The following is a 21,967-nucleotide window of genomic DNA, read 5'->3' as shown; positions in this document are numbered from 1 at the left end:
AAAACGCATGCATAGTACTGAGGAATTAAGCAGCCATTCAAGGAGACACAGAACAGACCCGCCTTAACTTTTGGGGTTTATCTGGCTGGGTTTTTCCCACGCTTCTTCAGTTTGTTAGGATTCTGTTTTATGTAGCAGTAATAAACACTAGAGACCTACTCCTCATCTCAGCGTGATTTCTGACTGTTAGGACAGTCCCTATCAATAACACTACTCTTCTTCCCTTGCTGCTCTTATGCTTGGAACTGTTATCCAAAACATATAGACTCACAGAGTTGAAAGGGACCAGAAGGATCTCTGTGATGTGCAGGAAAATCAAATAACCCAGAGTAGGTATAGGTGTCTAGCTGCTTCTTTTTAAAAATCTCCACAGATGAAGGTAGACTACCTCTGTAGGTAGACTGTTGCATTTTTGACCAAATCTTAATGTCAGCATACTGGCTGGGGAATTCTGGGAGTTGAAGTCCTCACATCTTAAAGTTGCTGAGGTTAAGAAACACTGCTCTAAGTGTGTCTGGCATTGTTTTGTGTGCCTTTGAAAACTAATCAAAACAGGTGCAATCTGATCCAAGGCTGCTGTTGTCACTGATTTCAAGAAAGAGATGGGGTACAGGAATTCCACCAACTGTCAGGCTCTGCCTGCGATCCAGTAAAGACACAGATGCTAGCGTAGGCTTAGGTTCTGGCTTTATTGAGGAACAGAGTGCATGCCTTTAAAAAGCTGAGAGTGAGGGGAGCACGCCGGAACGGGATTTAAATAGCCCACGCTGGTCAGCGCTCCACCCCACCTTATTCCAGGTGCATCCCACGAGTCCCACCGGTTCCGTCCCTGTCAGGTGAGAGGTCGTTAAGCCCCCCTGCGCCCCAGGCATCGCCTCGATCGCCTTCCTGAACGGTAATGAGTCATTGCCGGGTGATCAGGCTCTTAATCCTTTGACAGCTCGGGTGTGCCTCTCTTGTTGTTTAGTCAATTGCTTGTTCGCAACTTTGTATCGCTGTCTTCCGTGCCGCCAGTCTCGGTTGCTACTTAGTTTCCTGCACCTGTTGCTTTCCTTTGTGTTTCATAGTTGCCTTTGCCTTAATCCGCCAGGGACCCATTTCCCTGTATTGTCATGTGAGCCATTGCAATGTCACAAGCATCACAACGGTGATCATGACACCAACCAAACTATTTCCCATTTAGAAACAACATAGCTCCATGTGCATTCGGTTACATTCTTTTTTATTTTCTTTCCAACAGCCTTCCTGTGATCTGGTGAGGAGGCAGGTCTTTTCACTGACTGTTAACAGTATAGTCTCCTGTGAAGCCATTAGTGGACAGCTAGGACCACTGAATGGAGCAGAGCTCAACACAGCAGAGAAGCTGCACACAGAAAAAGAATATTATCTTAAATAGCTTTAATGAGCATGTCAGAGAAATACAAGTTATTGATCTTACACACTCAGCCCTCCCAAGCATAAAAAATCACACACTTAGACAAAGTAGGTTTAAAAGTAAGAAAAAGAATATCTTACTCATTTTATTCGGTCCAGTTACAATGGAGAGATGGCTTCTTGTTCTTCTTTTGCTCTTTCCCTAAATTTAATGAACTCTCAGCCCTCATTGCTGCCAAAAGCTGCATGCAGATAGGGGCAGAATCCTTCCCTAGGCCTGTCCATGTGGCCAAGATGGAGGGAGCTGCAAAAGCATGCTGCCTCCTTAGACGGTGGAAGGAGGAGGAAGAGAGGGAGAGGAAGTGGAAGTGGCAACAAACAGCTTCCTCGCACATAGAAAATTGCCTCATGGGATCAAATCTATATGCTGATGAGGCAAGCTGATTTGTTAACATCTCCAACATCCTGAATCCTTATCAACCTGGGAGCCAATTTTTAGAACCTGCCTTCTTCCTGGCAAGCACGTCTTTTCTATGCATGGGGGAGCATGAAGTCCTGTAAGCCTTTCTTTGTAGTCTGCAGTGAGACAGCCTGGCATAGGTTACCATCTCACTGAGAACTACACCATGCATAAGCAGCTCTGAGAAATGGTTGGGGAAATGTTGCTAGATGTTTTTCTTCCTATCTATTAGAAGACAGTGGCATGGGGATAGAATTAGAAGATAGCTTAGTAACCTGAGGAATTTGTGACATCAAGCAAGTTTGTATCTCCAATAGTTAGAAAGAGGATGACTGCCTCAGTGCTTCCATGCACACTGCCTTAAGCAGGATGTTAGTGGAAACAGAAGGAGCAACACATGAAGCAATACTTCTTTCAATAATCTCTAAGCTGCCATGCTATTTATTTTATTAATCTTGATCATGCTTTAATTGGGAGTTATCCAGATGTTTTTCTGAATCTAGAGGTTTAGGGCATAGGACACAGTGTTTTGTAAGCTTCCTTCAAAATCATGCACTCTCAATAGGAAATGTTTTTACCAGATAGTATGTACAACCATTTTGATTACCTGTGATATGAATGCAAACCAACACCACCCTGCCCCCCATTTTGGCAATATTTTATTTTCCACACACTCATTTTACTTGCTTTCAAAATGGTTGATTTTCAAGCTACTGCGTTCTATCTAAAAACTTGCTTTGAGACAATATAAGCCAAAATCCTCAGGAAACTCAATCTGCTAATGTTCCTTGTTTTGAATTTCTGCAGGATGATGGCTACATACTGGTGTGAAATCTGAATAATTCTTTGTAGGTGTATTTGTGTATAAGTATCTCAGTATCAACACTCTTGCACTTTATGTAGGGTGCATGGAGCATGTGCCGCTGAGTCTTTTGACCCCAAAAGTTTACATTGTGGGGGAGCTGGTGTTCATTTGTTTGTTTTTGTTCAATTATTTTATCCACCACAATTGAGATATGCCCAGTGAGTTACAGTCTCAAAAATGAAGCATCTACATAATATAAATAATTCTACATAACGATAAGTACTAATTGAAGCATGGATAAAATCATAAAACAACCAATCAAAAGCAATAGAAGCAGAAGGTGACATTAAAACTCAAAGCCCTCTTAAACAGTTCTGTTTTTATTAATTGCTGGAAGCCTAACAAGGTGGGAGCTGATGGACTTCAGAGGGTAGGGAGGGGCCTCCATCCACCCATCTCCTGGAAATGGGAGACTACTAATTGAGCTTTCTGGGATCCCCACAGGGCGGGTTGAAATTGAGTGGAGGAGATGGTCCTGAAGGACAGTACACAATTTTTTAGAATAAAATTAATTCTAGGTTTCCTTTTTGCCTGTCTTTTCAGCATCAGCTCTCTTGCAATATGTCCAAAACTTACAATTGTTGTAATTTTAATTTTTAATAAAATTGCTATATAAAAAAAAGCAGTATGTCCAAAACTTTTATGAATAAATCATACTCTGCTAATCCATATGCAGTATTTGATCTTTTGGCAAACAGTTTCAATGGATCTCTCTTGTCTCTGCAGTTGATGGACTTGACACCACAACTGTGTCTTACCATGCATGTCAAGGAATATGATGATCTTTTTTTCAGTGTCTGACCTTTTCCTTTTTGGGAGCTTCAGCCATTCAAGTGCCTTCAGTCCTTTTCAGGTTCTTCTGAGTGTGCTTATTACAATTTATAAATGCACAGAGCTGAAGAAACTCAACCATAGAAAAGGTCAATAAAAGAGCAAGGATCCAAATTATACAATTACAAACACCGAGAAGACTTCAGAATCCTTCCACTTCAAAGCAGAAAAAGCCAAAGAGTAAAAATCTTGGGGAAAAGTTATATAGGCAGATAATGAGGAATTTGAGCATCCAAGAGCCAAGTCTGCCGCTGAGGAGTGGGTGAAAGTACTAGGGCCTATTAATCCACTGTTTTTTGACATTCACCTAAGATTTGTATATATTACAAAGACAGTGAGGCTGGGGTTTATTTATTATTTATTAAACAGATTTATAAGGCCTCCCAACTCACACACGGTAACTCCAGGCAGCTTACAGAATTAAAAACCATAAAAACACAATAGACACCCCCTGGCAGCAGCAAACACATTCATATCAGCCACTTGATCTGCCCTGAAGCAGCCTGGGCTCTCCAGGCCCGCTGACAAAACCACATCTTCAGAGCCTTCCAGAAAAGGACCAAGGTGGGGGCCAATCTAATCTCTGGAGGAATGATGTTCCAAAGGGAGGGAGCCATGATGGAGAAGGTCCTTTTCCTTGGCCCCACTAGATGTACTTCCCTGATTGGTGATTAGGCTAAGATCACCCAGTTATATCTCGTGGCCAAGTTGTGGGTAATGAGGAAGCAGAATGGATAGCTTGATGGCATCACCCAGGAAGTATTTCCATGATAAAACTGTATCCAATTCACTTTCAGGCAGAATATGACATTTTTCCCAATAAAAAGTCACACTACCACAGAAATTCTGTGGCAAACCAAATTCTGTGGCAAAGCCAGATGCTAAGTTTATTCTGTATTTCCTCATGCAGTGCAATTAAAGTTTCCCATGACATAACCTGCACCATCAGCTCATCTTCCATTTAGTTTTGAGCATTATCTGCCACCAGTGTCCCAATACAGAATGGCCAGTCATTATGCAAGCAAAGGAATGGAGACAAATCTAACATTGATGGTGACAATATACCTAACCAGTAGGGAAATACTTCAACTCTCCAAGGCATTGTCACTGACCTCTAGATGGCCATCCTATAACAAAAGAACTTTATCTCATTAGGAAACAGCTGAGTGGTTGATGGCAATTTATCATTAATCAGTCCTTTTCTGGTGCTTTGAAGATAAGCAAATATATTTTTATACCACATATGTTAATAAGGATACAAGGATGTGCTTGATGCTTGCATGATCACATCCATGGCATTTTCTTGGCAACAGTATGGAAGTAATTTGCCACTGGCTTCTTCTGGGATATTTTTCAACTTCCTAGCCTACAGCCCTAGACCTTCCTAGGGGTCTCTTATCCAAGTGCTAACCAGGACTGATTCCACTTAGCTTTTCTAAGATCAGCCAAGTAAGCACTGCTAATCCTCATGGTCTATACTTTATTCATTTAATTTTCATGTGATCCTCTCCTTACAACTTCCCCCACCCGTTCATGAATAATATAATATATTCTATTATATAATATATAATATATTATATTATATATTTCATGCAGTTCAAGATGTCCCACTTACTGTATACAGATTAGCTCAACCGTCTGCCTCTTGAATGCCATCTTCTGGGGAATTCTTGTCCAGAGCAAGCCATTGTGAGGGGAGAAGCAACACAGGGATCCCTGGGCCTCCGCAACCAATTTCACAATGTCTTCCCCTCAGAATGAGGCATCTGGCCCTGATGAATTGAGAGCCATCTGCTGAATGACTGACTGTTCTCCTCAAAACTGTTGGAAGTCCTGGCAAATCCAGCATGCCTCATTAGCATGTGAATTAGCATGTAAATTGAGTTGTTCCACAATGCAACTCTGAGGGAGCTGTTTGTTGCCACTCTCTCTCTTTCCCCTTCTTCCACCCAGGGAGAAGCAAGCATGCTGCTCTGCTCTCCATTCATCAGGGTCATGTGCTTGGGCCTTGATGAAGGATTCTGCCCCTTTCTTCCACACGGCTCTTGGCAGCTGTAGGGCTGAGAGTTTAGGGCAAACTAAGTATTTAGAAAGAAAAGAAGAACAAAGGAACTTCATCTTTTCACCAAGATGGATGTAACAGAACAACAAAGAATAAAGTCAGTAAGAAATTCTTTTACTTATCTTAACCTAATCTGTCTAAGCGTGTGATTCTTTATGCTTGGGAGGGCTGAGTGTGTAAGATCCATAACCTGTATTTCTCTGGCATGCTCATTGAAGCTATCTAAGATATTTTTCTTTTTTCTGTGCCAGCTTCTCAGCTGTGTTATAAGCTCTGCTCCATTTCAGTGGTTCTAGCAGGCCACTGAACTGGTTTCAAAAACAAGGCAGCACAGGTGGGCTGAGCAGGGCCTCGGAGAACTGCCTCCATCACCACAGCCAGAGTGAGGCCCAAGGGCAAGATCCTTCTTTGGGAGGGCAGTGCTGGGCAGCAGCCAAAACTTAACCTGCCACTTGGGCAGAGTTTTCATGCTGCCTTATGAAAAGGCTGTGCCTCTCTTTATATATCTAATAAAGTGGATTGTAGTCAGCCACAAGGGCATATGCCATAATAAATGTATTACTCTGCAAGGTGTCAGAAAACACTACTGTAGAAATAGCTATTGTTTGTTACAGGAAGTGCATAGGAGTTTGCATTATTGCAATGGCCCTTTTGGGAGGCAGGGTTGCAGAACTGATGCAACCACCACAAAGCTACATGCTTCAAGTGGAGCCCCCCTTAACCCCACATGACTAAGGCAGGAGGCCACATGCCATTGCCAATATCCTTTTAAAGTTCTTGAAGCACCCTCTGACCATGTATTATAAATCGTGGAATAATTTAACACCTCACTGGCAGACCCTTTTTTCCCAAGGGGTTTCCCCTAAAAGGCACTTACGATAGGCTGCCGTCCATTACACAGAGTCTCCTGCCGCTCTGTAGCCTCTTGGCTGGGAAATTCCTAGCCCTTCTCCCCAAGACGTCTCCCTTCAGGTCAGCTCTAGGAGCAAAGAAAGGAAGGGTCTGGATCCTGCCCAAGCCCAGAAATACCAGAATTAAAAATCCCTGCACCAGTCCTGAAACATAAGAGACGATTGTGTAACAATGCAGTCTTGCATGTGGAGAAGGTCTTAATAAGGAATTCTCTTATTACGTCAGTGAAAACACTTCTACAGATATAAGAAGAATTTACTGAGGGAAGGTAAACAAAAGGAAAACAAAAGTGTGCAGCAATTCATACAAAGAATTCCAGATAATCTCAAACAAGTCAGCCTTGCTCAGTGTTACTTACTACTTGCTTGAATAAGACCTGGGTTTTAGCACAGGCTGAAAGTTCAATGCAGAGAGGATGGTTGGAGAGAGATCAACTGGGTTGGTCTCCTGCTTGGATGCTGATATCCATCCTAAATCAGAACCATCCTAAATTGTAACCATCCTAAATCTTGCTCTTTTTCCTTCCTTCTTGAGCACTACACTCAGTTGCAGGGGGTGAGTGAAAGCCAGCCTGTTTGGGAAGTCTGGCTGTTGCTTTGCCCCATCAAAGAAAATGTTCCATCTCTGATATCCTGGTCTAGTCAGCAAATCAGAAATTATCTACTAACTTAAAGCCTCTTTCCTAATGATCATTGGTGAGATGATAAAGGCACAGTTTTCACCACTTGTGCCATTGTATAAATGGGAGAGAAGTGTTATTGTGTTTTTTTTAACAAAAGCTAGATTCTATTCATTCAAACCACTCAGCATAACATTAACACAAGGGAGTTAAGAGAGCCAATTTTAAGTTAAAGCACCAGGCTAGAAGCCAGGAGACTGTGAGTTCTAGTCCTGCCTTGGGCTTGAAAGCTGGCTGGATGACCTTGGGCCAGTCCCTCTCTCTCAGCCCAACCCACCTCACAGGTTGGTTATTTGTGAGAAAAATAGGAGGAGGAAGGAGTATTAGGTATGTTCCCCACCTTGAGTTGTTAATAAAAATAATAAAGGCAGGATAAAAGAAATCTTTAAAAAACCATACCCGGTACTTTGGGGAATAGTGTTAATACCATATAAAAACCTAGATGTTGGAAACAGAAGGAAACTATAGTATAAACCACAATGAAATAACAAAACGAATTGAACCTGACCCACATATAGTGACTCCCCCCACTCCTTTGAAACCCGCAACTCCCTCAAAAACATTCAGAATGGGCCTTGGCCACTAAAGGATTTCAGGTCTAAGGGGGGTTGCATAAGAGATAATCATGAGAGCAAATGTAGTCTGTCATTAAATTGAAATAAACAATATCCTGAGCAGCTTTGGAAACTCAGCTGGGAATAAAAGGCCTGGGAAGCTCCAGAGGTGTCAAAAAAAAAGAACTTCAGGTGAAGACAGGTGAAGACAGGAGCAATGTGCCTGGGCAAGCAGCCAATCAGGAGAGAAGGGGAAAGGCAGCTTGAAATGGACATTGAGACTGTCTAGCTTTATCTGACTAATGAAAAGCAGCAAGCATGTCGGAGAATGTGAGCGCTGTGAATCGATGGTGAGATAAAACCTGAGACTAAGCAGGCTTAGAGGGAGAAGGGTGGGGAGAGAGGGAGGGGAATGGATGGCAGGACCTGGAGTCTGGCATTGTGCTGTCTGGCAATCTTGGGAGCACATGTGTTAATGGTGATTTTGCACATCCTTTATAATAAGTGGGACAGAATTGTATGAATCAGGCACTCCAAACAGATAAAGGCCTGTTAATTCTGCAGTGCTGTAATCATGGGGCTGGTGACATCTCAGCTCTAATCCATTGAGGGTGAATAAGTAGAAGAAGATCAAATCTGTGCAATACCTTTGCACTGTTCCCATTCTTTGTGCTGGGATTCTTGCAGGAGCATGTCCTGCCTATTTATGTCTGGCTGGGGTGCCACCTGAGTGTTCTGCCTTGGGAGGAGACACAAAACGACTTGGCCTCCCAGCCTATAGAGAAAAAGCTAGAAAACCAGAACATGGCTCTGGTGCAAATGTATTTCATACTTTCTTAAGTCTTGGGATTAATGGGATTTGGCTATGAGAGAAGTACAAGCAGAGATTTATTTCAGCAGAGGAAAAACAAGGTTAGCTATTTCTAGGTTGAGAATACATAATCCTTCAAAATCTGGTGGAAGTAGTTGTTCTAGTCAACAGTGTTTAGATCAGTCCTTGAGTGAAAAGGAAAGATGCTGGCAGGAAGCAAGACTGTCTTCTTCATTTGTTCCTTGGCAGCACCTAACCTCCACCAGCACCTAACCATGGCAAATGACAATCTTGGCAGAGACAGGCTTAAATCACCTTTAGCTGTCCCAGCATGAAAGTAGTGCTTATCTTCTGTTCTGACACTGTCCCAAGGCAGCCTTGAGGTGTGTCAAATCTATTAGCTTTTGCTTTGGAGGGAAGTCGGGGGATAGTCCTGGAACAGGCATAATAGGGTCAGGATGGGGATCAGCAACGGGAGCAACAGATTCCATGCCAGTATAGTTTCCTGCTGATTGAAAGATGAGTGGATAACAGTATAACTTCATACTGTAGTGAGGAAAGAAAGGCTGCATGACCGTATCACTGTCTCTGACATATTATAGAAGGCTGCTTTTCAGCAAATGTTGCCTTCCAACTAGACAGAAATCTCTGATCTTCAGTATCACCTATGCTTTATTTTTGTCTGCAGGTAAAAGGCTTGTGAGAAGTAGTAACACAGTCTCTGCTATCTGGCTATCCACAGTAGGCAAGTTATTTTGCTGCCTGAAATGATGACCAAAATATATGCCCCATTACAGCCTGTATCACTCAGAAAACAAGTCATTTTTCCTTGCTGCACGGCAGCGCCATCACATCTGTACTTTGCCTTCCACAAAATATAGTTTTATGTCAAGTCATATAGAAGGCAGGATGATGACTTGTTCAAAGCCACTGCATGAATTTCACATAGCTAAGGAAGATTACAGCATCACAAAAAGTCTGTCTGGCTATTCATCAAACCACTCTGATTTTACTATACACTGATTTAGGAATATTCTAGCATAATAAATTCTACATTTCCTAGGGCAACTTTACATATACTCTCAAACAGCTAGGCCCATTATTAAGTCATATGTGATTTCCCCTGCTCCCAGATGTTTAAATACGAAGTAGCCATGTATATGTCCACTTGGAAAGGTGCAACTTTCAAAGTATATTTTGTTTGATATGACTTTCCAAATTTCCTTTGCAAAACTGCTGGTTTTGCAAGGTGCCGCCCTGAAGAGTTACTGAAATGTGAAAACTGAAAGAATGATTTATTTGGTATGATTAAGGAAATTTTTAAAATGGCAACGCTTAAAAATAGTAGGGAAAACTTTTGGTTTCCTAAATCAAGTGGAGCAGATCATAAAGCTATCATGCTTCTAGAACAAATTTCTAATGAAAATGCCAGTGTGGAGCAACTGAGTTGGGTTTCTTAGCAAACAGATAACCTGGTCTTCACAGAAAAAGATGTCTTTATTCTTCTGGCTATGAATGCCTCCCTCATTACCCAGGTCACAGCCATTTTGATTGGATTATTTATTTCAGCAGGTTACAATCATAACAATAAAACATGCACAATACCATTAGAATTATATAACAGTAAGCGATAAGCAATCCCCCCCAAATTACACTCCAGCTGAAATCATAAACCAAACAACCCAAAGGCAATGAAAATTTATGCTTGCTCTATTGGATCCTCTCTTATTCCTTTGAAAGGTTATTTTCCTCATTTGCGTCTACATGGTAATGTGACAAATATATTGCAGCCTCTTGCATTGCTTTGGCCTTTTGGCCTCCCTGATGAAATCAGCTCTTGAAACCTCATGCTACACTAGATTTGCTAGTATTTAAGATGCCACTGGAACTGGCAAGAGACTCCCATGGCTACCCTGCTACAGGATGGAGAGAAGCCAGGGGACCATTCACCAGGAGTGCCTGATTAAGCTTAATGACATGAGGCAGAAATCTGAATTCGCATTTGTTGTAATTTTGTTAGCTGTTTATTCCAAATGTATGTTCTCATGTAGACAGTGGGCATACAGAGCCAGAGACTGCCTTACCACTCAGCAGATCAAGGCAAGCCGCCCCAGGCAGCAAATGTTTGATACCATTAAGGATGACAGTGGGGAATGATCTCTGTGGCAAAATCTACCCATCTACCCAGGATTAGAAGTACAGTATGCAAAATTCTAGTTTTAGTTGCAACTATGTCTTTTTTTGGGGTCCCCCCCAATAATTCTGAAATTACCTTGGCTGCTAAAATAATTGTTGTAATCTGTTTTACAGTTCTGTACATGCTAAAATATTGTATTCTCTGAGCCCAGGATTCAGCATTTTAGACTTGGGAAGCCCAAGATGGCAAGTGGTGAGAGGGTGGTCCCACTATTTTCAAAACTATCCATCATTTCTACCCCTGTTCCTCACTGCCTCAATACGTGTGGAATTTCCTTACTGGATGCCTCTACATCTCCCCCCCTCCGTTTTCCCTACTGGAAAAACTGCCAATAAGACAAAGCACACGTAACTGAAATAATCACAGGATCTTTCTTCTTGCCATACCCTCTTCTTCAGATGTTTCTCTGGGTCGGTTCTATAATGAGAAGCCCTCGGGCGTAGAGAACGTAAGGCACCGTGCGCATGAAACGATGATACAAATGCAACGAGTGACATTAAAAAAATAAATCCCTTAATGTCTGGAATCTCCTGAAAAGATGCAGCCCATCGTTCTTAGTTTGCCCCCTCTTTTGAGCTAACATTTTGCTTTATTTTTTAAAAACCTCTCCTGGGAAGGGAGGGAGGGGCAGAGGGGGCCGGCGGCAAAACCGCGTGGCGCATCTCTTCCATGAGATTCTTCTGCCGAGCCGAGCTCAGTATTTTAATCAGAAGCCCGGGGAAAAAGATCCTTACAGTCACACGTCCCTTTAAAGACCCATTGCTACAAAGACGTGGCGATTTTGTTCCGAAGCGAACTTGCTTCCTTCGCCCGCCCATCCCGTGTTTCGTTTTGTTCGGGGAGAAGAGACTACGGTGTGATTTCGGAGGGCTTTTATAAATTGAGGGAAATTTATTGCTGCTTTGGACGATGAATCAGGTCGATGTTGTATAATGTTGTAAAGGCCGGTCGGCAATGAACAAGTGGACTATTGCGGGCGTGCAGTTTTTAGAAAGGCGTTTCTGGTTTGAGCCTGGATCCCGGGAAAATCAGAGAAGAGCAAAATGAGTCAAAGGAGAGCGAAAAGAGGATGGTGGTCCGCGGCCGGCGTATGGCTGCTAGGAGCCGCCAGCCGCGCGCCTCGATCCCTCAGCCCAGGGACGAAAGCGAGAAGACGCTCCACTACTCGCACGAGAGCGCAGCAGCTGCCCAGAAAGCTTTTAACGAGGGCTCCGCCTCCTAGGGGGAGCTGGCCAATGAGAGGTCAAAGGGGCGGGGTTTGAGGGGCAGCTGTGACGCCACCAACCCGGAAGTGGTCCAGCTCTTGGCTGGAGGTTTTCCCAGTAGCCGCTCCCAGCGGGGAAGGGGATCCCTCAGGTAGGCAGCGGGCGAGGCAGGCAGCCAGGCAGGGCTGGTTTGGGGCAGTTATGGGGTCCAGTTGGCTCTGATGGGCGCTCCTGGAGGGGAGACGCAGCAGAGGCGCGCTCTCTCTTTTTGCCAGCGCGACCTGAAGATGGGACTTTCCTGAGCGGGGCTTCCGTGCCCTTCTTTCCTCTTCCCTACCGCAGCTTCTTTTCACTGGAGCTGATACTTTTATTCCCCTTGTTTTGTGCCCCGCCCACAAAACATTTCGGTGCTCTCCGTTACCTCCTCTTCCCTGTCCTGAGACCGGGCCCTGCTCACGCTGACAGCTTAGGCAGAATTTTGCTTGCTACATTCATGCACAGCCTTGAGTCAGCACATGTGTGCCCGAATAAATGCATCTGCATAAGAGTAAAACGTACAATCCGGTATAACAACCTTGACTTTTAGGAGAGAGTTACTTAAAAAGCAGCGGGGGGGGGGTGTGCTTCTGCTGGCTTAAAGTACTGACATTAAGTTGCTTCCTGGAACTGATATCGTGTTACACACTGAGCAGGTGTGCCAGGAATTGGCTGCTCCAAAGTGTGTGTGTGTGTGTGTGTGTGTGTGTATGCATATTCATATTCTGATGCTTCACTGCTGCGTTTCATTGTACTGTATTTTATTGTTTTTTGTTTGATCTTTTGAGTTGCCCAGATGCCTTTTTTATTATTTATTTATTTAGTCCTAGATGATGTATAAGTAATATAAATAAATATCCCAGTGGTGCAGTAACTACACTTCATTCTCTATTGCTCTAGGGAAATATGGGAAGAGAAGCTCCAGTTGTTACACTTGTTTATTCCTTTAGGTGGCGGGGGCTGCAGTCCTGAACCATTCTGATCACCTAGCCCAATGGCGGCCGAAGTGAAGGTGACTGGGCAGAATCAGGAGCAGTTTCTGCTGCTGGCAAGATCTGCCCGCGGGGCTGCTCTGGCCAGCCTCATTCATCAAGTGCTGGAAGCCCCGGGCATTTATGTTTTTGGAGAGCTGCTTGACATGCCAAATGTTCAAGAGGTGAGCATTGAGACCCACAGGGTAAAGACTTGGGTAGTCTGGTACACCTTCCAAAAGTCCAAAAGATGGAAAGTCGCAGGTCCTTATCTTCTCTAGGTCTGTATGATCTCTGGTGCCCCTCAGGTCAGCAAGGCAGCCTTTCTTAGTGCTGCCTTACTATTATAATTACTTTATAATAATTTTTAAGTCATAGATTATGCCTTAAAGCAGAGCTATCAGTACACACATCCTGTGAAACATGTATTTCTGCTCTATATTTAAATGAGCAGCTTCAGGTTTCTGTCTGACTTGGTTTGACAAATTCTTGTGTAACAGTACTAAGTGGGGATTAGTGGTCTTTCCATTGAAGGACTGAATAACATAGCTTTTAAGCTAATGTTTTTCATACTGAACTTGGGAATCCATTTAGGATTCTTCAGAGATTCTAATCACTCATGCTAGGCAAAATTGATTGATCTTTCCTTATAATGAATTTAAAAAGGCCAGTATTTATTCTAGGTAAATATGTATTTTGTAATAGACCCACCTAGTATCATCTTTAAATGGCATATATATCTTTGAATGCTTCCCAGAGTCCTCCATAAAGGCATAAATCTCCATAAGAAGTATATCTTTAATTAAAGGATTTGGGAATTACATGGTAGAAAAAAAGTGTGGAAAGAAAGCTGATGTCATAAACCATTGCACTGAGTTCTTCTAAATCATTTTTGGGTAATGGGTTTTTTCTATAATTAAAGAAAGGTTTAGAATGACAGTAAGGAAGGAAATGGTTGTGGGGCTGTCAACTTTCAACAATCTTAAAACTTTATCCCTTCCTTCTGTCACGGAACACAGTGGTTTGAAACATGTGTTTCCCAAACTATAGCAGTCCATCAGGATCCTGCGGGTGGATTCACGTGGAGGAAGATAATGTAGCACTAATATAGCCCTGAATTTCTCTTAGGTGGCCTATTCAGTGGAACATGGGAATTTAAAAGGGTTGATGGTTTTTATACAATGCTTCGCTCTTGTGAAGGTCTGCAAAACCTCTGAATGACAATGATCTGTGTAATAGACAGACTTTGCTGATGTTTCTAAAATTCCCAGCCATTTTCTATAACACAACTTTGTGAGAGACACTAGATGGAGAGATACATGTGGTCCAAAATTATCCAGTAACCTTGCTTTGTGTCTGAGCAGAGACTGTTTTCTTAGATATTTATGTTGGATTTTGAGCACTTGTACTGCAGCATTCCCTCTACAAGAGCACTACACAGAAGGAAACAAACAAGCTGTTTTAAAGTTTTTCCCTGAAATTGTTTATACTAAGAATATACTGTAATGGTTATACATTTGGGATGACAGATGGAGGCTCATAACATTAAATAGTCCTCCAAACAATAACAACTGTCCATATAGAAAACTAGTACTGCATGTCTAAGAGCAAGTAGGCTAGAACATTTCTCCCTATCCAATATTTTTCTGCATAAATGTCAGGAATTTTTAATTTTATGTGGAATAGTACATTATATTGATTCCCCCATTATACTCTTGAGTAGTACTGCCTGGACATGTTCACGAGATGGACCACCAATGTTTCCTTCTTGCTTACAGTGTGTTTGAGATTTCTGTGTGGGAAAAGAACAAGGACAAAATTATGTTTCTTTAGTAATTAAACAAAATTATTCTGGTGTGAACTGTGAAAGATTCCATGAGCAAAAAAAAAAGTTATTTTGTCATTTCGCAAATAACGGTAGTTGTTTTCTCTCCCTCTATAGCTAGCCGATAGTGAATTCTCGCCTGTTTTCCGCCTGCTCACCGTCTTTGCATATGGGACGTATTCAGATTACCTGGGTATGTCTTGTCTTCTCCTTAAGAAGCAGGAATGGTAGAGAAAATTGCCAATAGAGATGGAAGAGCCAGGAGGAAAAAAAAAAAAAGGAAGCAGTGCTTCACTGTAGGGGCTGAATAATATGATGCCATTTTCCCTTAAGTTAGAAAGCAGACAGCTTCAGTGCTGAAGCTCTCCTGCCCAGGATCAGGATTTATAGTCTGGAAATTCCCTGTAGCTGGACATCAAAAGCAGACTGAGGCTGGCCTGTAACTTGTAATTGCCTCACTCCTTTGACTCTGTTCTCTGTGTTTTTCTGTTCTTTGTCCACTATCATTGGATGATGTCCCAGAGGATGAAGCATGTTGGGGGCACATAATGGGATGACCGCCCTGTTTGCTTGGTAATAATGCCAAGTTCTTATCTTTACTGGGCGAGTGTGGTGTCAGAATCAGGCTCTCTTGTTTTTAAAATGTCTAAGTGGCCTGATTGGTACGCTTAAACTCTGGACCCCCAAAGAAGGGAGAATTTGTATAGGATTACTGGGTATTTGTGTAAATTACAGTATGCATGTTTTCTACTTAGGTAAATTTTGACTGGTAAAGTTTCTTCTTATGAGGAGAAAGAATTGAGGTTGGGTGTAGGGTTTCTGAGTCTGTCATGAGAAGTGGAAAAAATTGGAAGAATGCTTAACTATAGGAAAAATGGGTGGGATCTTATCCGGTGATGCTAGTGAGAATTTGAAGGAATATTACTTTTTGTTTTGATCTGAGAGCAGCTGAAGCTGGGAACCTGCCGCCCTTGACAGAAGCTCAGAAGAACAAACTGCGCCATCTGTCTGTTGTCACACTGGCTTCCAAGCTGAAGGTAGCATGCCTCTCCTTTCCTTGCCTATTCTGCTCAGTGGTTAGAAGTCCTCTGGAGTCAGGTGGCTAATACATTCAAATAAACAAAGAAAGAAAGAAAGAAAGAAGGAAGGAAGGAAGGAAGGAAGGAAGGAAGGAAGGAAGGAAGGAAGGAAGGAAGGAAGGAAATGCTTTACACTGGCTTGTGTGTCTTCACAGTGCATCCCCTATTCTGTACTGTTGGAGCAGCTCCAGCTGAAGAACGTGCGACAGCTGGAGGACTTGGTGATTGAGGCAGTGTACGCTGATGTACTCCGGGGGAGCCTGGACCAGCGCAACCAGCGGTTAGAGGTCGACTACAGCATTGGCCGGGACATCCGCAGGGAAGAGCTCAGTATCATTACCCGCACGCTTCAAGAATGGTAAGGAAGTCTCTGATCTTGTGCAAGTTGGGGACAGTGCATCCTAGCCAAGGCAAAGAAGCCCACCACACACTCTCAGGCTTTGCTGCAGATGTGGAAAGAACTCAAAAGAGTGCTGATCGTGGGTCCCATTTGGGACAGCGGTCCCCTAATCAGCATCACACCACTTGGCAAGGATGAACAAAGGGCTTTTTATCACCTTGTACAGGTAGTCCTCATTTAACAACCCTAATTGGGACCGGCAACTCTGTCGCTAAGTGACTTGGTTATTAAGCAAAACGTCAAAGGGCCCCTCCACTTAGCAACAGCAGTTCCAGCAATCCCAGGTGCTGTCGTTTAGCGAATCCCACACGGTCAGTAGGCAAAGGCCTACCCAGATCCAGGCCATTCTTGGAAGAAGATAAGGGATTGCCTCCACTGCAACCCCCTCCATGCACCTACCCATCTCTGCCCTCCATCTCTTGGCCGCCGCCACCAGATGCCCCAGCCACCCAGCCCTGCCCTGCCCACTGCCACACCTGCTGCACCACATGCCACTGCTGGCTGGGTCCTCCTTTCGTGTGCCAGCCAAGGCCTCCTTTTTTTCACAAAGAAGGCCCTGACCAGCATGCAAAAGAAGGACCTGGTTGGTAGTGGCATGCGGCACAGCACACGCCTGCCTGCCTGCCTGTAGCTCTCACCTGCCAGCTTGCGGGACATTTGCCCTGTGCCTGCCCTGTGTGTGGCCAGGATGTTGAGCCCAGTGGAGGAGAGGCAGGCAAAGACAACGACCGAGTTCAGTTGGGGGGGGGCGGCAGCAGGGGGCATGGTCGTAAATGCGGGTAGGCCTGAATTTTGTTCACGTGACTGTGGGGGTGCTGCAACAGCCAGAACTTCAAGGACCAGTTGTAAGTCCCTTCAGCACCATTGTAAGTTCGAATGGTTGCTGAACAAATGGTCGTTAAGTGAGGACTACCTGTATGCAGTATTAATACCAAGATTTTGTGCCCGATGAATTGGTTGTTATGTTACACCAATTAACATAATTTATTCTGCTTTTGTGAATCTTAAAGAGGGATAAGAGGCACTCAGGGACACTGAAGAGATATTCTCTGATGATAGAAATATTGCTCCCCATGTAACATATGAGTTTCATCAAATGTTGCAAAACATTATAAATGTTTCTAAAAGCTCTTAGGTCCAACAACTTTTTTTCTTTTAAAAATGAAAGCCAAGATTCTTGGGAAACTAGATCTGTTTTTCACATTTTATGCTTTTTCTGTACCTGTAAAATCTTGGTACACCTGCAACTTGATCTTAATCTTAGAACAATACTCTTCATTGGTGGGAATAGGGTTGTATGCCTGTGTGGTGACCTTGCCCAAGTACGGATGTCTGTGGAAGCAGATTCATTCTCACAGGACTATTTCTCCTATCCCTCTTCTTTCTTCCCTTGCTATGAGAACATTTTACACGCCCCTCTTCAACTGAAGTCTCTCCAGTGGGGCCTGCAGCACAAAATGCAATGATGCTTGATCACACACAGACACATGCTCGTCGTCATCAAGCAAATGCTGCCATTAGGTGCTTGGGTCTCAACATCCGATGTAGGCACCTAAGTCATGGGATTTGTGTGATGACCTTATCATGCACATTTCCTCGTGTGCCCTCCTACCCATGGATGCCCATGAGCCAGTCTTCCTTTCAGATCTCCAGATCCCAAGACTTACGAGCTTCTGCTAAATGCTGTTTGCTCTCTTAGTTGCTTTGTTGGTCTCCTGCTTGTTCAACTTTTACTGGTCCTTCCCAGGTGCCAGGGCTGCGAAGTTGTCCTTTCAAGCATTGAAGAACAAGTTAGCCGAGCCAATCAACACAAAGAGCAGCAGCTGGGCCTGAAGCAGCAGATTGAGAGTGAGGTGAGGGGCAGGGCTGCAGTGCAGAGCTTTCCCCCAGCTTCAGACTGACTTCACCATTAAACCTGGCAACCTCTGCTGGTCTCGTATATTTCCAGTCTAGCTGGGGTAGGCAACTTGTAACCTCCAGAGCCCCACCAGGATTGTGCCCCTGAAATTCAGCAAGGCAATTTTCTATCAAGGACAGAAGGTGATGTGGGAGCATTAACCGTACCAGCAGCTTGCCAAGTTCAATTCAAATGTTTTAGGTTATTGCCTATAAAGCCCTAGACGGCTCAGACCCTAGGTATCTACCAGATCACCTCTATCAGACATCTATCAGCACCTCCAGCTCCCTGGAGTTCAAATGAACAGAGAAGGTAAGGTGGGAGGGCCCCCCAAAATGGGCATTCTCTGTGGCAGCTCCCCTCCTCTGGAATAGGTTGCCCCCCAAAGCAAAGGTAGCTTCCATTCTTGTAGCCTTCCAGAAAGTTGTAAAAACTTGGCTGTTTTGGAAGGGCTTTGGGATTTTACCATTAAGTTTATTAGGGCCGAGTGTGAATGTTGTTGTTGTTGTAATATATATTTTTAGTTTTAATCTATTTTTTCTATTGTATTGCTTTGTTGTTGTTGCTCTTGTACAGTGCTTAGAGTCTTTGAAATTGAGACATATGCAATTAATAAATACACCTCCAGTAGACTTATCTTGCCTACTTTAGATGAGATGAAGTCCAGCAACAATGTACTAAAAATGTCAATTCCACCTCCTCTGTGTCTGATGCTTCTTACTCATTGTAGATAATATTGAGTTCTGTCTCCATATAAGGCATCTTCTTATGTCTCTGTCATACCCCAAGATATAAAACGATAAAATTGTCTTCTCATCAGCAGGAAATCTGGACCTAAACCTAAGCTGTGAATATTGTCTTTAAAGAGATGATCATAATGCTTAATCTTTGATCATCATTCAAATCTTGTCAGGAATATTTAATGTAATAATGTTTGGAAGTGTGATGCAGAAAGATGCTCTTAAAATGTGATCCGAAGTGCTCCATTCAAAACTACATTTTACTAGCTGATCGTAGCAATTATAGCCTGGATGACAGAAGTTGTTAGATTAGATGTTAAAAAACTTTGTCCACCTATCCATGGAGAAGATTCTTTCCTTCATTTTTACATGGTTAATTTGCCTCTTACACCATTTAATTCTACTCTGAAGGTGACAGAACCTTTAATTATTCGTACTACCAAATTACCCATTTTGCTATCTGCTGCACTTTGATGTGCATCGTTATTCCAGGCTTATGACTCCTAATGGAAAACACTGAAGGGAAGGGTGGGAGGTGCGTTTTAAGAATGTGGGAGGTTTTCGGATATTTAAGGCATTCAGTTTGCTTACCTGTTAGGTTCCTGAAACCTCCTCCCAGAGCCTGCCGCTTTTGGAGTGTAACGCTTGACAGGGCATACAAAACCTGGAGCAGGCCTTGAGCCAACGGAAGCGGTCCATGCCTGCTTTACATGCTCTGATAAAAGTCTTGTCGCGTGTTGGGGAAAGGAGCATGCTCCATTTTAATTCCCCACAAATATACCTTAATTTTTAGAGTTTTGGGGCCGTATCGGATACGGTTTGTGATTCTTTCTTGTTCAGAAAACTGAGCATAATACAACTCTACCAATATTAAAAATAACACGTAAAGACATTTCATCTGAGGAATATTTTATTCTTCAAATCGATTGATTGCATGGTCAGCAAATGCTTTTATGAATGTATTTCATAATACAGTCAAAAAATGCCTATCCTTGTTTGCCTGGAGAAATTAATTATTTTGACTAATGGGCAATGTAAGAAAAAGATTATTCTAGATACCTGTGACTTCCTGGCTCAGACATTTCATTTATTTATTGCTTTTATTCTGTATGGCTTATAATTTCTTGTGCTTTGTTGTTCACCACCCAGAGTCTGTTAGGACTGGGGTGGTCTACAAATATTGTTAATAAATTGGATGAGTCAGCAGCTGGGGAGAGAAATCTCAACAGTGTTTTCATATACACGCCCACAACCTCCAGTTGAATGCAGCATTCTTGGAATGGCTCTTCAGAACACTGGAAGGCGTCCACTGAAGCCTTGGCACAGACAGAGGCCCCCAGATGGAATGTTTAAATTAAAGACCTGGATGGAGAATACCTGGTGAGGTTTTTCCAGTATGATTGTGTTAGGGAAGCCTTCCTGTCTTTGGCGCTGGAGCTGTGTCTTGTTTTTTCTCCCTCACTTTCCTTTCGCCCAGCAGGTGGCAAATCTGAAGAAGACAATAAAGGTGACAACAGCGGCTGCGGCGGCAGCAACATCCCAGGACCCCGAGCAACATCTGTCAGAACTCCGGGAGCCCGCACCGGGTACCAACCAGCGCCAGGCTAGCAAGAAGGCCTCCAAGGGCAAAGGGTGAGGTGGCATCCCAGTGAAGGTTGGCTGTTGCTTTTCTGCAGACAGGACAGGGGAGCAGAGCCCTCCCTGAGGTCTTTCATCAGTCCCCTACATTGGGGCTCTGACAACTTACCTGCAGGGTCTGCAAAGCCCTTGTCTTGGGCGTTCAGGCAAAAGTGCTGCTGGTCCTCATTCCAAGGCTTTTTCCTTCTCTGCAGGCTCCGAGGCAGTGCAAAGATCTGGTCTAAATCAAACTGACAGGACTGCTGGCTGGGAAGTTCAAACAGGTGTCCCACGTCTGGTGCTTTCTTCTTCAATCCAGATGTATTTCTGTGCAACCCTGTCCCGGTTAAATGGTTCTGCCTTTCCATTATTTTCTTCTCGTGTTCCTTAAAGCTACTTTCTCCTATTACTCTGGTAATCCTGTCTGCACCTTCTCTATTTCGAATGCCACTTTTTTTATCCTTGTCTTCCCTCTCTCCCTCTCTCTCTTCTGACTTTTGTTTTCCTGAATGCATTTTTAAAGAGCCATGAAATGACCCGTGTTTAAATTACATTTGCACCAACAGACTGTTGTGGAACCTGTCTGGAAACAAGTCTGGCATCGAATAGCCACTTAAATTCTATGAGCAGATCCTGGGACGTTTGCTCTGGGGCACACAGCTTGACATCTCAGTTTTCTGCTTCACTGGATCAGTGAAAGGGAGAAGGGTTTGTGTGAGTGTTTTGAGTGGATTGTTTTTAAAAATAGTATAAATATATAAAGCAAATAAAGATAAAAATATAGACATATCTCCAAGGGTGTCTTCACTTTGGTGCCATGCTGATTTATTTTGGGATGTTTTGGATACAGATAACTTGTTTCTAGGTCACAGTATTGGTGGGGTTTCCCTTTAGAGGGAAAACAGGAGGAGAAATGAAATGTGGAGTTATTAGCATGGGAATGGGAATGCTCCGCACCTTGAAAGGAAGTCTGGAAATAGCCAAGAAATGAGCTCAGTTTACAAGCAAGAGGTTAAGAAACTTATCAGGATTGTAAAGAAACCGTGTCAAAGAAACCATTAAGAAAAAACGTTCCTTAAAAAATGGGAGCCATGCCCAAATGAGAATAAAAATACATTTCTTCATAATAAATGTTATGGTAATAAAATATAACAACAGATACTGAGGAACATATTCTTAAGAATATTAAAAACAACATGAGAACCAGGAAACCTGTAAGGAGGTCATTGGATAGTTGAGTGACCAGCAGTTTCACGGAGAAAGAGATGGTAGAAATGCTGACTGAATGCTCTGAATCTGTCTTTGCTCACAAGATAATGCGGTTTACCTGTACATGAACTGATATTTTGGGGAAGCTCAGACAAACTGAAGAAATTTTAGAACTTGACCGATCACTACATTTAGATGGCATCCATTCAAAAGTTTTCTCTTTTGGCTGAGATCAAGTGTAGT

At 43.2% G+C, this 21,967-nt stretch overlaps 1 protein-coding gene across 1 annotated transcript; it reads left to right on the top strand.

Annotated features, from left to right (window-relative positions):
- The first annotated feature begins 12,022 nt into the window (after positions 1-12,022).
- Positions 12,023-21,306, top strand: COPS7A (COP9 signalosome subunit 7A). Its single transcript, XM_063294680.1, has 8 exons — positions 12,023-12,101; positions 12,937-13,142; positions 14,900-14,975; positions 15,731-15,819; positions 16,017-16,219; positions 18,009-18,114; positions 20,379-20,530; positions 20,731-21,306. Exons 2-8 carry the CDS (start codon positions 12,981-12,983, stop codon positions 20,768-20,770), a joined length of 828 nt encoding a protein of 275 aa, XP_063150750.1. The 5' UTR covers positions 12,023-12,101; positions 12,937-12,980; the 3' UTR covers positions 20,771-21,306.
- Positions 21,307-21,967: the final 661 nt, after the last annotated feature.

This window comes from Candoia aspera, chromosome 2, assembly GCF_035149785.1.
Source record: "Candoia aspera isolate rCanAsp1 chromosome 2, rCanAsp1.hap2, whole genome shotgun sequence".
NCBI lineage: Eukaryota > Metazoa > Chordata > Lepidosauria > Squamata > Boidae > Candoia > Candoia aspera.
This window is presented reverse-complemented; position numbering and strand designations above follow the sequence as displayed.

Bases quoted from the DNA above. Each gene is read 5' to 3' on its own strand.
- COPS7A (XM_063294680.1), top strand. From the start codon at position 12,981: ATGGCGGCCGAAGTGAAGGTGACTGGGCAGAATCAGGAGCAGTTTCTG. The intron at 14,976-15,730 runs GTATGTCTTGTC...ATCTGAGAGCAG, and splicing joins GACGTATTCAGATTACCTGG to CTGAAGCTGGGAACCTGCCG. The intron at 20,531-20,730 runs GTGAGGTGGCAT...CCTTCTCTGCAG, and splicing joins AAGGCCTCCAAGGGCAAAGG to GCTCCGAGGCAGTGCAAAGA.